Source organism: Rhea americana, unplaced genomic scaffold (genome assembly GCF_003343005.1).
Source record: "Rhea americana isolate MKP2758 unplaced genomic scaffold, rheAme1 scaffold_440, whole genome shotgun sequence".
Classification (NCBI taxonomy): domain Eukaryota; kingdom Metazoa; phylum Chordata; class Aves; order Rheiformes; family Rheidae; genus Rhea; species Rhea americana.
In genome coordinates this window covers 101,784-117,060 of record NW_028186580.1, presented here as the reverse complement: position 1 = coordinate 117,060, position 15,277 = coordinate 101,784, and the positions used below count along the sequence as shown (strand labels likewise).

At 48.0% G+C, this 15,277-nt stretch overlaps 1 protein-coding gene across 1 annotated transcript in view; it reads left to right on the top strand.

Moving 5' to 3' along the window:
* Window positions 1–15,277, top strand: part of LOC146589644 (voltage-dependent calcium channel subunit alpha-2/delta-2-like) — a gene marked incomplete at its 3' end in the record, with an annotated part of 191,472 nt that overhangs the window by 76,882 nt on the left and 99,313 nt on the right. Inside the window, exon 3 of the mRNA XM_085315898.1 lies at window positions 9,551–9,667. Within this exon, the coding sequence (XP_085172024.1) occupies window positions 9,551–9,667 (117 nt within the window). The remainder of the gene's footprint in view (window positions 1–9,550; window positions 9,668–15,277) is intronic.

Here is a 15,277-nt window from a genome sequence, read left to right as displayed (position 1 = left end):
AATCCTGCCCCCATGCCTCYTCAACTCTTCTGCTGAAAAACCTCGGGGGGGAAGTCCTCAGCTGGAGGATTTGGTGCTGCTGCTGGAGTCTTGTTGATGGGGCTGAGGAGGCAGGACTAAGCCAAGAACTTCAGCTGATTGGACTTCAGATACTCACTACTTTTTTTTAATAAAAAACTCTGAGCACTCAGCATATTTTTGTTCAAATCTCTGTTCTTTGAGCTTTCTGGCTTAGGGAGTGGGAAGCACTAGCAGCAGACAGGATAGCAGTCTGGAAATGCATGGCGGGGGGAAAAAAGTAGCTAGAAATCTGTTCTCTGTATCCTGTGGGATAACGGGCAACTTGATGGGTCTCTGCCACAGCGGAGGAGACCTGCGTTAGACATTGGTGGCAACTTTCTAACAGGCTGTCTAGGAAAACACTGGAGGAGATCATCTGGGGAAGGCTTGGACTCCCCATCAGTGGTAGGTGAGAGCAAGGGCCACGAGCTGTTTTGAACAGCGCAGGTGAAGTAGATCGTGCTTGAGCTGGAGGGCTGGATTAGATGACTGGGTCTCTTCCAGCCTTGCTTTGAATGAGTCGCTCTATTTTCAGAAATGTTTCTAGTGCTTGAGATTAAGAAAAGCTTGTAAATGTGACTCCCTGAAGATCAGAGAAAGCCCCAAAACCTATACCAGAAGGTAAATAAAGAGAATTGCAAAGCTGCTGTTTAAAAAATTTCAGGTTTTTAAAATAGATCATTACTCTGCAGAAAGCACGAGTAACTGTTGATATTGCTGATGTATGCTGGCCTAGATTTMAATCACTCTAGCTCTAATGAGAGACTTAGTGTAATTCCGTGTCAGTGGAGTTATCCTAAATTTACATCAGTGCAGCTGAGAGATGAATTTGGCCAGTGGTAGCCATCACTAAGAGCAAAAGGCAATGCGAGGTAAATACTACTCTTGCTCTTCATGTAGTTAGGAGAAAAGCCTGCAAAATATGGCTGAGAGTTTAAGAGTGTTAATGAGGCCTGCACAGCACAGCTTTTTTTTTCTTTTTTCTTTTTTCTTTTTTTTTTTCCCACAGCCCTTCCTACAAGCAGCAGCAGCTTTTCTGGCACAGAAGGTAAAGCTGTTTTGGGAAAGAGGCCTGATTATTTATTTTAAGGTTATCCTAAAGTAACATTTCTGAGGGTCTGGGAGCCTTGAAGTCTGGGTCACGCAGTCCAAAGCTAGCAAGGAAACTGCACATACCTGGAATACACCTGCAGGGATTAAAGAGTAGCTCTCTCCCAGCTGCAGCACTCTGTTCCCCATCTCCAGGAGACCTTCTTGCGGTGTCCCTGCTCTCCCAGCTTTTGTCCTGGTGGGCCCAACGTAGTGCTTCAGTAGAGCATGTGCTTATCTACCTAGAAGAGCACTTTCAACTTTTTTAATTACACTGACGATCCCTTCTGAATTTGGTTTTAATAGGTAAACCAGCAGGGAAGTGACTTCAGTTGAGCAGTTACAAATCCAGCGTGTTAGTAGTATGGAAGAGCTTCCTATGTYAGAGGGGTTTGCACCACTTTATCAATGCACCTTTTGATTTGACCTATCCCTTGCTTTGGTACAACATAATATTATCCTGGTAGGGACGGGGTGGGGTAAACCCAGTACGATCCTGGTGCAGAGGCAGTGGTTCTGATAGAAATAGCATAAARTCAAAATATAGCTGTAGAGAACATCTTTAACAGCATCCCTCCTACAGTATCTGAGGTGCAATTTTAGCTGCACTGATCTAAAGAAGTACAGCTGTTCTCCATAGACACGACTTTAATCATACTGATTAAACTTTTYTGTGTGGATCCTGAAGGAAAGCAGCTGAGAGCTTTTAAAAATACCRTGTTCTCTTTTCTAAAGCTTCTGTTATGTCCCCGATAACCAGGAGACTCGAGGATAACCAGCCAGAATCAAGGATCAGTTTGACCCCCACCTCGCCTCACTGTACGCGTGTGTATTTTCGAGACCCTGTGATCTGCGAGTGCATTGGGGTATCCGTCTGAGATGCTGTAGCTGTTTTCTCTCTCCTGTGCGTGGCTGGGGCAGGCTCGGCCCCGGCTCCGGCAGCCGAGACCTGTGCCGTCCCGGGCGCCGCGTGAGCGTGCGGAGGAGCGGCCGGTCTCTGCGGACGCTCGACCAGCGCTGTCGCTCTAAGYGCTCCCTGCACGAGGGCTTGGGCTGCTGAAGACTAAAAGCAGCTTTCCAAGCTGGAAGAGGTTGGGCCAACCATGCGTAGCCCTCTACCCCTGCCTATTTGCTAAATTACGTGTAACAGCCTTGGGTCCGTTTCTGAGTCCAGCCCCTGCAAATGCCGCAGAGGATGGAGACGTGGGTGCAACGCGGGGCCGGACGTGTGGAGCAGCTGCCACCTCTCCTTCTCGGGAAGGCTCRGCTGCCTTTCCCCTCTCCGTCCCCAGTGTCCTCTGGGATACTGCTACCTTTTAGCAGGCCCTGCTGTGAAGGAAGGAGACTTCGGTCCTGCGATTCGTTTGCTTCAGTTATAGCTGCCCATCCCTGAGGAGCGGCTTGACTGCGCGTTGCTCTGTCCCGCTCCCTCCGCAGGAGAGCGGAGAGGAGCTGGCGGGATGGTGCTCCCTTGTTAGGTAGGTGGAAGGAAGGAACGCGGCAGGGATGGGGCTTTGCACAAGGGGGGAGAGAAAGATGGGGATAGAGAAAGCAGGAAGCAAACACAGAGCTTGACGTTTGCTCTTAAGCGCATCCGCCCGCTGCAGGAGCGCTGGTTCTCGCTGAGGACGGCCGGAGGTTGAGGCCAGGAGCAGGTCGGCCGCTCCGCGGAGGAGGCAGCCTGGCCGGCCCCCGGGCTCGGGGCAGCGCTCGCCGAGCCGCGTCCTCCGGGCTGGCCCGCGACACGGACACCGCAGCGAGCACAGGCGTTGCGAGGAACGTAAGCAGCAGACGACGAGGTTTTACCAGCCGTAGGTGCAGCAGGGACGAGGCGGGAGATGGGAATCGCGCCGCCTCGGGTCTCTGCCTGCGGCCCCGAGCAGCCCCTGCCCTCCGGAGGGGCTTTGCGCTCGTCCTTCTCCTTGGTACCCGGCCGCGCCGCTCCTCGCTCGAGCGTGGAATATCTCGCGGTGCTCGTGCCCGGTTGTTTTTGATGCAGGTAATTTCTAGGCTCCCTCGTTGTCAGAGGGCGTCTGCTCTGGGCRCCTGGGTGTGGGCACGTCTGCTCCGGTGCTCCAGCCTTCCTGCTGTCCCCGCTCGGTGCCAACTTTAACCTTGAAAACGGCAGGACCCCCGCCACAGCGTGGTCAGGTCGTGCTCTCTCAAACYACGAGCCAGCCTCCGTCTGAAGTCATGACGTTCACTTACAAGCCACGAGATTTTTATTTTAGAGACGGTAGATGATGGGGCTCTCTTACCTGATACCAGGTTATTTAATCATCTGAATCCTGTGGAAGCAGCTTTCTGAGCATTTCCCCCTGCATTTACAGGATTCTAGGGCCTGCAGTTTTCAGGGGCTGCCAAGCGCTGCAATATTTCTGAGAACTTCCAGAATTAGTAATGTGGTATTCAGGGGCTTTAATGAGAACGTGAGTGCAGAGCACTGAGTTGCACGGGGTGTTTTAATGCGGCGCATTAAAATAAAGGCCCAAGAAGGGCATCAAGTGAAATACATGATGCACAGAAGAGCTGGAGCTCTGTTTTTGAGGCRTGCCTGTGGTGGCAGGGAAATGGCAGGCTGCAGGAGCGTACCGGGGTTGGTGGAGTGCTCCAGCCTCGGCCGTCGGCACGCCACAGCTGAGAGGCTGGGGCTGGCRTGTGCCAGGGCTCCTTACAGAGAGGCTCCGGGTGCTGGAGCGTGCGTTTGCGTGTGAGCAGTGTGCATAGGTGAGATGAGACTCCAAATGGCCCAGACTTCTTGTCTGTTGGGGGAGACCAACAGGCTTATCTGTTGTACCAACTACAACCCTTGTTGTGCATGTGCAACCCTCTGCACAGATCAAAGCTGGGTCACTGTATGGATCTGAGGAGCACGGCCTTGGCTCTGGGACTTCAAGTATCCTTCTGAACTGGTTTCCCCTCTCTCACCACCTAATAGTGCTGRGAGGGCAAAAGCTTTTAAYTTYTACAGTTTTATGACCTCTGTAGGGTATGACATGGTGTGGTCTCCCTTCTGCATGAGGSGTTGTCTCACCATCCCTCCCTTTTMAGGGCACCCATGYAGAGCATGGGGCTGTTATGTCATTGGAGATTAGTTTGGTCTTTGGCCTTCCTCACYTGAAGCACCRGTAGGTACATCTACGCKTGTTGYCTGGAAGAAGGAAAGTAGCTTGCTCTTCTGCAAGCACGCTGGGTTTGCACTATGATTAAAGGTTGATGTTTGGACTGTAGCTGTCCAGGCCAGGTGTATTGGACTCATTCTAGGGTGGAGCAGAAGATATCTGGAAAGCAAGTATTATCCAGAGCAGAAGCCTTTGTGTGACAGTACTGTGTGCAGCACAAGCCCAACCAGGTGCAGCAGTGTCTCCTGCCAGAGCACCGGGGTGCCCACCTTGCACCCCTGTAAAGGGAACGCCCTCTGGGTTCTAGCTGTTTTCCTGAATATTTTATGATCGGACAAACTGAACCATGGGAAGGTGCCAGAGCTTCCTCCTGGTGTCTCAGTAAGCTGGTGAGGGAGCGCTACAGGAATGGGAATATTTCTGCCCCCTTTTTTCCCCTGTACTCAGGCACAGTTGCATGGTGCATGCATAGGGAATTGGGTAGTGGCAAATGYTTTCCTAAACCTTGACAACTCACTGGATATATAGGCACTGAGGGAATTAATAGCAGAGATAAGCATAACTTATTGTGCATTAGGAGCAAGGCAAACAAGTGATTTTAGAGGATGAATATTCTGAGGCAATCTCAGATCTGCCTCTTGGATTATACAGTCGCTGCTGTGAATGTGTATTGATAATTGGTTGTGTTACTTGCTCTGCTTTTTAGTAAGGCTGCTTAGTGCTTTGCTGGTTCGTATCATATACTCAGCTGTTTGTAACTGCACTATGCTTTGAAGTATTTGGGGTGAAGTTTTTCAGGTTACAGGTTGTCCTCCTCTCCCCACTCCCACTTCACTACCAAGCTGAAATTGGAAAGAAATGAGAATCTGTTTTGCCTGTGTCAGTAATTTCCCCCCTACTCCTGCCACTTAACAACTCTCTCTTTGCCTGCTGCTGGGCTCCTCTTCCCRCTTCCATGCCTAGATCCCCAMCCTGAGCAAGGCTAACCCAGGGGCTAAAGCCCTTTCCGTGTGTGTGTGTRTATATACACTTATTTATATAAATATATGGAGCTTTGCAAGAAGAACTTGGCTTTGCTCTTGTGCTCCTGCATTGCCATGTGCTCGCTTTGCCTGTTGGGTGACACATGCAGATGGGGATGGGGCATGTTCGCAAAGAGACTGCAAAATCTGAGGAAAAACCAGTCCTCCAAGAGTGTGCCAGCTGCATCCCCCCTTCTCCCTGGGACTGATAGCATGGCCTAAGTCGAGTATCTCTACGTGGACTTGGAAGCAGCAGTTTCCTGACCCCAGGCCGCTCCTGTTTGCGAATTCCAAACCCGTATTTCAGAGCACAAGGTCACAGGAGAATTGCAATAATTCTCAATGTTCTTCTACTGCGGGCAAATYTGAGTGCTTTGCCATACCTGAGAAATGGTAGGGATGTCTTTGACCCAAGAACTCTGCCCTTAATTCAGTCCAAGGAAAAACCTAGTGTGGAAAATGTCATCTCTGAGTTAAACCTGGCCGAGTTTTAAACAAACCAAAGCAAAATGTTACAACGGAAAGCATAACGTTATCTTAATTGTGTGGAGCGCTGCCATTCCCCTGCCTATCTAATGCGTTCTTGTGCGTGTATGGTCACTATTAATTTGTGTTGAATTGTTCTAATTAACACAGATAAACCGTTTAGCCAACAAGGTCTGCAGAGCTCTGCAGCTGCAGAGAGCATGGAGGAACATCTCCTGGGTGGTTTTGGTTGGTTGTGGATTTTTTTCTTTTTTTTTTCTCCCCTTCTCCCCCCTCCCCCCCCCTTCTCCCTTGTGGACAGTCACTATTTCTGCCTGGAACCAATAGAAGCCAATTTTTTGTTTCATAATAGGAAAATACTAATGTCAGGACGCCCTCCTTATCCAAAGCTTTCTCCTTGAAGATTGTTCTTCTTTTGCTTTCCTAATTGCTGCTGCTCAGCTGGAGGTAGTGTGCGCCTTCCAAACACACAACATTATTTTGTCATGCTGGTACTTACCAAAGGGAAAAAAGAGCATGAGAAAATATTGCTTCATGTTGTTTTGCTTGCTTAACCCTTCCTGTGCTGATGTGAGGTGGGTTTTTTCTGCCCTATCGCAGGATCCCTTGTTGTTGGCAGTAYATACACTTCAGTCTGAGCCTTGGGGTGCGATGGGGCTCAAAATGCAAAACATCTAAAATTTACTTCTGCAGTCTGAGGTTGCCTGTAGAAAGGGTCATCTTTCTAATCGTTCTCTTCGACATCGCAGCCCTCGTGTAGTGACCTCCTATAGCAAAAGACAGGCAGGGGCAAACCGATGTGGAACGCAGGCAGTTTGGGGACCAAAACGATCTGGATGGAGCCCTTGAACTAGAGTTGGCTGAAAAACGTTGTGCTTGGAGTTGATTCTTTTTCTTCCTTGAAAACCAGCAGACCTGGAGCCTGAGAGAGCAGGAGGCTTGGAAAGGGCGATGGAGCAAAGTCCTACCTGTTTTCTGGWGCCTGAGGAGCCAGGCTAATATTGCAGGTTTTTGGCTTGCAGTGTCTCTGCTCTTTGCTTGTCTGCAGAGTTCTTACAGGTCACTAACCAGGAGAACTTACAAGGATGCTGTTCTCTCCCAAAGGTTCAGAGATGAGCTATTCTGAGCATTTTGTATGCCACTCTGATAGGAGTGGGGTGGGATGTCACTCCTGGCAGCCAAGGTAAAATTACTTGACTCTCTAGGGCTTTTTGGAAAAATAGGTGCCTGGAGCAGAACTAGAATTGAGGAGTGGTGTATCTGGATGAAAGGCTGACAAAAGGATTGTTGTCAGGAATTTGCTAGTGGTACAGAAGAAAGGAGGAGCTGGCTTATCAGAAGGCTTGGGCAAAATAGGGGCTGCAGCAAGAGTCTTCAAGCCAGGTTGAAACCTGAAGATTAAGCCTGTAGGTCTGGAGGGACTGTACAAAGCCAAAAGAGCACCCCTTGGCTTAGTTTCAGAATGTACTCCTGTGGTTTCAGCTGCTGAAACCACTTTGTTAAACCACAACAGGAGAGTGGAAGCTGTTGGAGAATCTACCCCCCCTCCCTACTCAAGCTTCTGAATTCATTGCCAGCTGCCTTCCATTGAGCAGAGCTGCTTCCTGCTTATGAATTTCTGGAAGAGAAAGAGTRGAATAAGTAGTCTGAGAGCATATCAGAAGGATGTTTTCTATGGTGTTTTTGTCCTGCTCCTGGGTTCCTGATGTAGGAACAAAGATCCTGTTGGACTGCACTTCACAGTCTGCTTTGCTGTTCCTAAACGGCAGCCCCAGCTGTTGTCCGTTCCTTGTGTTGTCCTGGACTTGGTGTGCATCATATTGGTTAACTGTGCTCATTGCTCTCTTGAGGCCCTAGAATACAGAGCAAGAGTTGTTACTCACATCTCCTAAACAATTCTGCAGTGATGTGACATGCATCTGCCTGGCAGCTGTAGGGAGCGGAGCCCCATTTGTCCATTAATATTGTACRTGTAGTGCCAGCAGAATCTTTCTTCTCTTTTGGCTCTTCCAGCAACCAACAAGACGTGGAGTTCTAGAACATCATGGGGRTTAGGGTTAGCTCAGTTGGTTAGAGCGTGGTGTTAATAACGCCAGGGTCACGGGTTCAATCCCCATATGGGCCACTCGTTTGAGGGTTGGACTAGATGATCTCCAAAGGTCCCTTCCAACCTTACCAATTCTATGATTGCTGGTTTGTATGAACATGGAGTTCTAGTTTGTGTTGTGCTAGATCAGGTCACTGATCCATCCAGTGGCTGCAGTCTTCCTTGGTGCTTAGAGGTCTCAGCTGTGCAGTGGCTCTAACCATGGGTGCATGATGTGCTGCTCTTTGGATCCTGGGCACCAGCCATGCCCGCCCTTAAAGCACTGAGTTTCACTAGCTTTATTTGTTCTGGCAGAACCAAGGGAAAGAGTCATGGTAGTGAAGTCAACCTGGTGAGTATTTCTAGCCAAACCTGTCCTCAGTTGTTCCTTCATGCTGCCAGTGCTGGCCCAAATGCAGTGATTTCTGAGGTACACATCTGCATCACAGCAACAGCTTGGYTACGGTTTGTATTTTGGTGCTCCTCTGCGACCCAAGGCAGGGACATGCGGGTGTTCTGTGAAAAATAGTTTCTTCACCCGGTAGTCTCATCTGTTGTTGTAATGGTCAGGTCTGCAACAAACTGGCAGTCAAATAGGCAGACTGTTTTGCCTCTAATGAAGCACCAGAGAAAGCTGTTGTTTTTTTTTTTCTTTTTTTTTCCCTCCTCCCTTTGTTTTTTGTTTGTAGGTAGGATGAGATGATATGATTCAACTCCCAAGAAGCATGGAAGCTCATGCAGGGACCAGACACTTAGCATGGACSTCTCAGGCATGGGAAGTCAGCTGTGTCCTCAGGAAGGTCTAGGTCTCCTTGGAGGGTTTTCTGCTGCTAGAGATTTTCAGGCCTGGAGTTCCAGGTGTTTACAAGTAGCCCAAGGATTCAGGGAGAAGCAAGAGTGTCTGTGGTGTTTGCTGCATAGTTACCTTCAAATAACTTTCTTCAAAAAAAATTTTTTTAAACACAGCATAAGGCTTTTTAGTAATCTCAGATGACTGTAAAAAAAAGTTCCTCCTGCCCCTTGTCTTTGTCTGCAAACTCAGGTGCAAGCGACTGAGTTAACAGGTCGAACAGATGCCCTGAGGAGGCAACAGAGGTGTTGGTGATTCAGAAGTCTTGTGCTGACACTGTCGATACAGTCATGAACGCTTCACTGGTTATGGGAGCGGAAGCCTCTTGCCGTTGGGACAGATCCCTTCCCATTGGGCTGGTGCTCATGCCAGCAGCGTGTCCCTTGGGGCTGGTGCTGTCCTTCGTGGTTGTGTGATGCGGCTTGGAAGAGTGGGCCATGGGTCACAGCTGCAAGCTTGGAGCGCCAGCACACATTTAAAAGGGGAATAATACAGCAACGCGGTGGCTCTGCCTCCGCTGCCGGTTTGGCTAAGCAGAGGTGTGGGTGCATGGGCAGTGTGGTGGGCACCTCAGCTTGTGGGTGGGAGGGGGATGCCTGTGGCCTGCAGGTGTGAAGGAAGGCATCATAAAACCAGTGGTATGGGCACTGGATCACATGTATTTTCTGGTTCCAATGCATTTTTCCCCTTGTTCCCCTCATTTCCAAAGCTTATGTTGCTATCTAATCGATGTGACTAGAATTCTTCTGTGTTAAAGGGTCAGCCTTTCGGTGGGAAGACCATTTGCTGTGTTTATCTATTATACTGACTGTCTTTCTCTTGTTTCTCTTTGTAGATCTACAATGAGAATAGAAACCTATTTGAAGTCAAGGAGAATGTGCCCAGGAAATTAGTGGAGAAGGTTGCAGGGGACATCGAGAGCCTCTTGGCCAAGAAAGTCCGTGCTTTAAAGGTAATGGGATGCCCTCACATGCGAATTCTTTGACTATTATATTCAGTTTTAAGGAAAAGAGTTGATGCTGGTGTAGTATTATGATCTTGCCTCCTTTATAGTTTCTGTGGTTGTGTGGCTTTTTCTGGGAACTGCATCTTCTGCAGCTGTGCAGGTTCATATGGATGTTTTCTGGGGTATGTTTAGGGTGTGAGGCTAAGAAGTATCATGTAAGGGTCTAGTACAGGAATCTACTAGATTCCTATCTCCTTCCGTTGTCATGTTAACATTTGAAGGTGCTGCCACAAGAATAAAAGTGACTGTAAAAGCCTGACAAGTTCTACCCAGTCATTTAACTGGATATGTGGGGAAAAGGAGCAAAGGTACTTCATCTTCCCTACAATAGCTTATGAAAACATTTCAGACAAGTGGAGTTTTTTTCCTGTTAAGGACAGCATGAACCAAAGTGTTAGTGTGCTAGTGCCTGGCACTTGAGTCTTGTGATTGACTGCGTATGCGAGTTGGCCTCGTGGGCGCCCACGTACGTTTCCAATCTACTGTCCTATTTTGTAGCACTCCTTTTTTAAATGAGTTCATTTTATCTGGAGTAAAGCAAGGTAACCTGCTCATGGTACAGGCTCCGCAGAACCTGRCGATGTCTGTGATGAGGCAGCAGCAAGGCTATACTCTGCTACTGTGTTTTCTACCCCTGGAATGGAGACAAATAATTGCCAGGCTGGAGAAATGGAAATATCGTCTCTGCTGCAGAGTGATAGGAGACCCATGTATGAGTTTCACTTCCAAGAGCTGTAATGTCCTCTCCAATACCTGATTGTACCAAGCGGGAAGAAGTTCTGCAGTCTGGTAATACCAGCTGGACTTGGCTTGCAGCTTGATTAACTGGGGGTGGTTTTGTTGAGTGACAGACAAGGAGAAGGCTCAGAGCGGGTAGCATAGCTGTTGTGGTAGCACCTATGTCAGCCAGGGGAGCCTCAAACTCACGGGATCTGAGTCAAAAGTGTTGAGGGCCTGTGTGACCGGCAGAGTAGTACAGGGCTCTCTGCAGTGACTGACAAARATGTAGCTGTAGGGATTTGGGTGGAGAAGACTGTGTTTGGCCCTTGTGTCCGTGAGGTAAAGGTTAGGCCTATTTGGGATTCATGCCGAACACTTATTTTGAGTGGAAGGAGCTGAGGTGGGATTAGATATGTGGGCACTGTCACCACTCTGTTTGGATTTGCAGAAGTGAAGAACAAGGTGGGGGGGGAAGGTAGGACCAAGGCCCAGGAGAGTGTGTTTTTTGTCACTTGGAGCGGTTTCATTGCAGCATGAGCAATGGTCTAGGGTGGCATTGGAGAGAAGTTGAGCAGCCTGAGCTCAGAAGAAGACGGCAGAACAAGACAAGCTGCCTGATGTGGGAGCGGGTGGGTGGATGAGCTCCCAAACTGTGGAAACTGTTTCTTCCCAGACCGAGAGGAGGGAAAAAAAAAAAAGCTCTTTGACTTTTCTTTTTCTGACATGAAATTTCATCGCCGTGTCTATAGTTTTTGCGCATGTCTTCCAAAGACAACGTGCCCGCTCTGTGGATGTTAGAGGAAGGTGTGCGTGACAGAAGTTAGCCACAAACTTAACGTGCGTCTGGACAACACATGGCCCCTGTGGGATGGGCAGGGCAGTAACATTGAGCCGTACGGGAAGATGGTGCTGAGTGGTTGCCACTGTGCTGTTTGATCAGATCAGTCACTTTGTTTTTTCCTTAACATATTCTATGACTTGCACAGACTCGAAAAGAGTCTGTGCATCTCCTACTGCTAGGACAAAGGTAGGRCTAGCGCCTTGTGGTACAAATAACCTTGTTTGTCTTCCAATTTGACTCGTTTCCATTTGATATTTTGGGCAGGACTTGTTGTGTTKTTTTWTTWWTTTTTTTATTTATTTTTTATTATTATTAAGGGCTCATCCATCGCTGAGGAGTGGTTCTAGCAATGTTTGTTAGATAACTAGCGCTTGTAGCTGTTTTGTTGCAGTGGAAACAATGATCCAGTGACCTGAACTGGTCCTCTTGAGAGGACGTCTTCAGAGTGCAGTGGGTGGAAGGAGCAGTCTTTTATATCCAGTTTGCATGTTAATACTTGATGTCTTGGATTGGTGGTATTGACCACAAAATCTGGAAATGGGGAAGTTAATGGGAAGAAGAGAAATGGGATCTGMTCTATTTCCTCTGTGTAGAGATCAGGATCATTTTTTGCAAAGCTCGCTGTTAGCAATGGGGCTTCCATAGCTTTTTCCACTCTCCAGCCTGTGTTTTYTTCTGTCTCAGCTCTCCTTAATTGAATCATATCGCATGGAGTCATTTCCCCCCCCCCTTCTCTCGTGACTCACAAGAGTGATGACTTCTCAGAATGTATTTTTCAGCATCTGAGTCAGGTGAGACTCCATGTATGAGTGAAGGCAGGTGAGGAGAGAGAAAAGGAGCCTTTTCTTAAAGTAGGAATTGTTGCATTGCTTAGGTACTTACTCCACTCTCTGCCTCCCTCTCTCCCTGTTCTGTAGGGGGTTGAAGGGATATTGCTTGTGCTTCAATGAGATTTTGTAGGAGGGTGCTAGATAGCCTTTGGGCACACATGATAAATGCACAATACCAGAGTGGTATTCTGATTAGGTGGTGATTTAGTCTAGTCATCAAAGAGCCTGCTTTCTGCTGTTTCTAAGCAAAAATATTAATATGATTAAAGTTAAACTATGTGCAGAGCATTTATTAATAATACATAGTTTCCTTCCTTTTGTGTTTGATTTCTAGAACCTAAAATCAAACATTCAGAAACCAAACTTTGTGATGCTTGTTCAGCTTCTGAGGGCTATGGGCTGATGCTGTGCTATGAGGTAGCAGTGGTCTGGCACTAGCAGGACGTTTTCATTTACCGCATGCATTTCAGAAGGGTACCGGAGTCAGAGGTGTGTGACACGGGAGGTAATTGCTTCCCAGAATAAGTCATCTACAAGGAGATGGCTRTTTGGAAGCTGTCTTTCCCTTTTTGTTCCAGACCATCATATCTGATGTCAGTCTCCTCCTGCTCAAAATTTTTCTGTCTCAGGATCTTTGTAATTGCCACCTGGGCCAGCTGACACTAGAGAACAGCATCTACATCTGGATACTGGGGGACCTCTATCCAGAGTTTCACACAGCAGCCTCTATTAGACATGGACTTGGATCAGCATTGCTGCCTTTTCCCTGGTGTCCTCCATCATCCTTTCCCCATGGTGAAGACTCTACTGCTTCAAGGCTGCTCTCTGTCTCCTTTAGACTCTGTGGTTCCAGCTCCCTTGTCTTTTCAAGCGTTAGCGTAAGTGAGAACCAAGGGTCTTCAATCCCCGAAGTACAGCCCTTGTTGTTTAAAATGAAAGCATCTGTCATTGCTGAAGGGCTTGACTAACTCTTGGAGGGGATGGCATGTTCACCTAGCCTGTTATGGTACAAGGAAGCTCTAGGGGTCTCTCAGAGGGCGAGGAGTAAGGAAGCAGGTATGTTCCTGAGCGGGTGCAAATTTAAGAGTGTCTTCATGTCCATGCTAACAAACTTGCACCTGTTAGAGCCTAGAAAAATTTTTTCTTTACTCTTGGGAAAGGAAAGAGGTGGCAGATTTCCAGAAGACTAGTAGGGAGTTAATGTCTGTGTCATCCCTGCTGTGTTTTCCTTGTGCTGGGAATCACAGTTGGCTGGCTCATGGCTTGACATCATCTGAGACTAGAACTGAATAGGCTGCTTTTTTTTGCCAAGTATGTTCTTTTGCCGCTTTTTTTCTTCTGATTGATTTAAGTCTCCTGTCTCTTCTTTCRTCTCTTGGTGTGTTCAGACACTTTCTTGCCTGAATGTGCCCAGAGACTTGTGCCACTAGGCTACATTTTCTTTCAATTTCTTTAGAAGACAAAACTAAAATGATTAGTCTCCTTGATGTTTTATTTCCTACCTTCAGTAATTCTGAGCGTCTCCCGCCCAACTGGCGTTTGCTGCCGTTGGAGCRCTGTGCAACCCAGGGAAAAAGCTGTTGTCAATGGTGTTGTATGGGATGRCTGCCAGCTCTGGAGTCCGAGGACTGAGGCATGTTTTTCTCGTTTCTCCTCTCTTTTCCCCTCCTAGTTTACCCTTTCTAGGATTGTGGAATTCACCAGCAGTGGCTAGACCTTCCCTTGGTCTTCAGCCTTGGTGGCAGTTTGAGTGGCAGTGAGTTTGGTGAAGATGAGCTAGTCTGAGGTTTCTTTTCCTTTTTACTGCAGAGAAAATAGGGGGTGCTAGAAGAAGCATGTTGTCATCAAAGCCAGTCCCTCGTGTTCCCTATGCCATAGGATGGAGATTGTGCCTAGAACACATGTTGATCTCTTCTTCCCTGTCACCACCTACCATCCCTCTTTCCTTTGCCTTCAGCCCTCGCAGGTTGCTRTTTGCCATTCCTGTTTTGTACTCTGCCTGCACACAGATTTGGTGCTGGCCTGGGCTGCTCCTCTGTCGCACTGCATTCAGTGTGCCGCTTCCACGGATGCCCCAGCTTTGTCTAATACTTGTGGCCACAAAGGTGATTTCCACAGTGTGCTCCTTTCCTTATCTGTACTGGAAATGCCAAACTATGGATCAAAGGGAGAGAGCTGCTGGGGTGATGAAAGACTTCAGCAAGTGTCAGAGCAAGCAGCTGAGGAGCTGCTGACCTTATTTCTGCTGTGCAAGCTCAACACCTTGGGAAAATTCTTCTATTGCCATAACAGCCTCCCTGTAGTATAGGGCGCACACACACACAAAATAAACATCAAAGAGGAGGTCATTGCTCCTGGTGTACCATCTAGTAGTGYTCCCCTCTTCTTCAGGTCTGCAAATATCCCAGTGAGAGAAGGGAGTTGTGACTGGAGGGAGGAGCAGGCTGAGAGGTGGAAATTTTAGCTCCTAGGGTATGTTTTAGGCTTGTTCCTTTTTTTTTTTTTTTTTTTTTTTTTTTTTTTTTTTGTGAAGGCTGCTTTGGATGATGACTGCTTCATCCTTCACATATTTAACCACAGACAATTTGCTTTGCCTCCGGAGAATGGCGCATCCCACAATTTACTGTGTGGGTTATGCCCTAAAGGGAGCTATTTATACACGGTGACCTGCCTAAAGATTGCTGTCTAAACTGATGTTCTTCTCCCATCTCTAAAAGAGTCCTCCTTATCCATTAAAAAAAAAATAGTGCAAATATCTGCATGCTCTGGCATTACCTAGCATGGGATGCCAGGAGCAGATGTGGGGATGGGAGCAGAAAGGCGCTGGGCAGCCGAGGCCCTGGCTCTCAGGTATTGCCCGTCTCTGTGACCAGTCCTGGCAGCCAGGATCATCCGCGTCGCTGGCTGATGGTTCCTGGGTGTGAAGCTTGGCAGAGGGAAGGCACAACGGGCACAAGGCTGGCCAGGCTCCCTTTGCCCTGCTGGCTTTTGATAGTCTAGATGGCCTGTCTGAAGCGTTTGTCCAGGTGTCGAGGCTGGCATGGCTGTGCCTGTGTCTTTTCTAAAGAGGCTTTTTAGTTTTGCATGCTATATACAACTGGCAAAATTTTTTGGCTTAAGGTAAAGCTTGTTATGTTTCCTGTGGATCTCAGCTGTGTGCGGTAA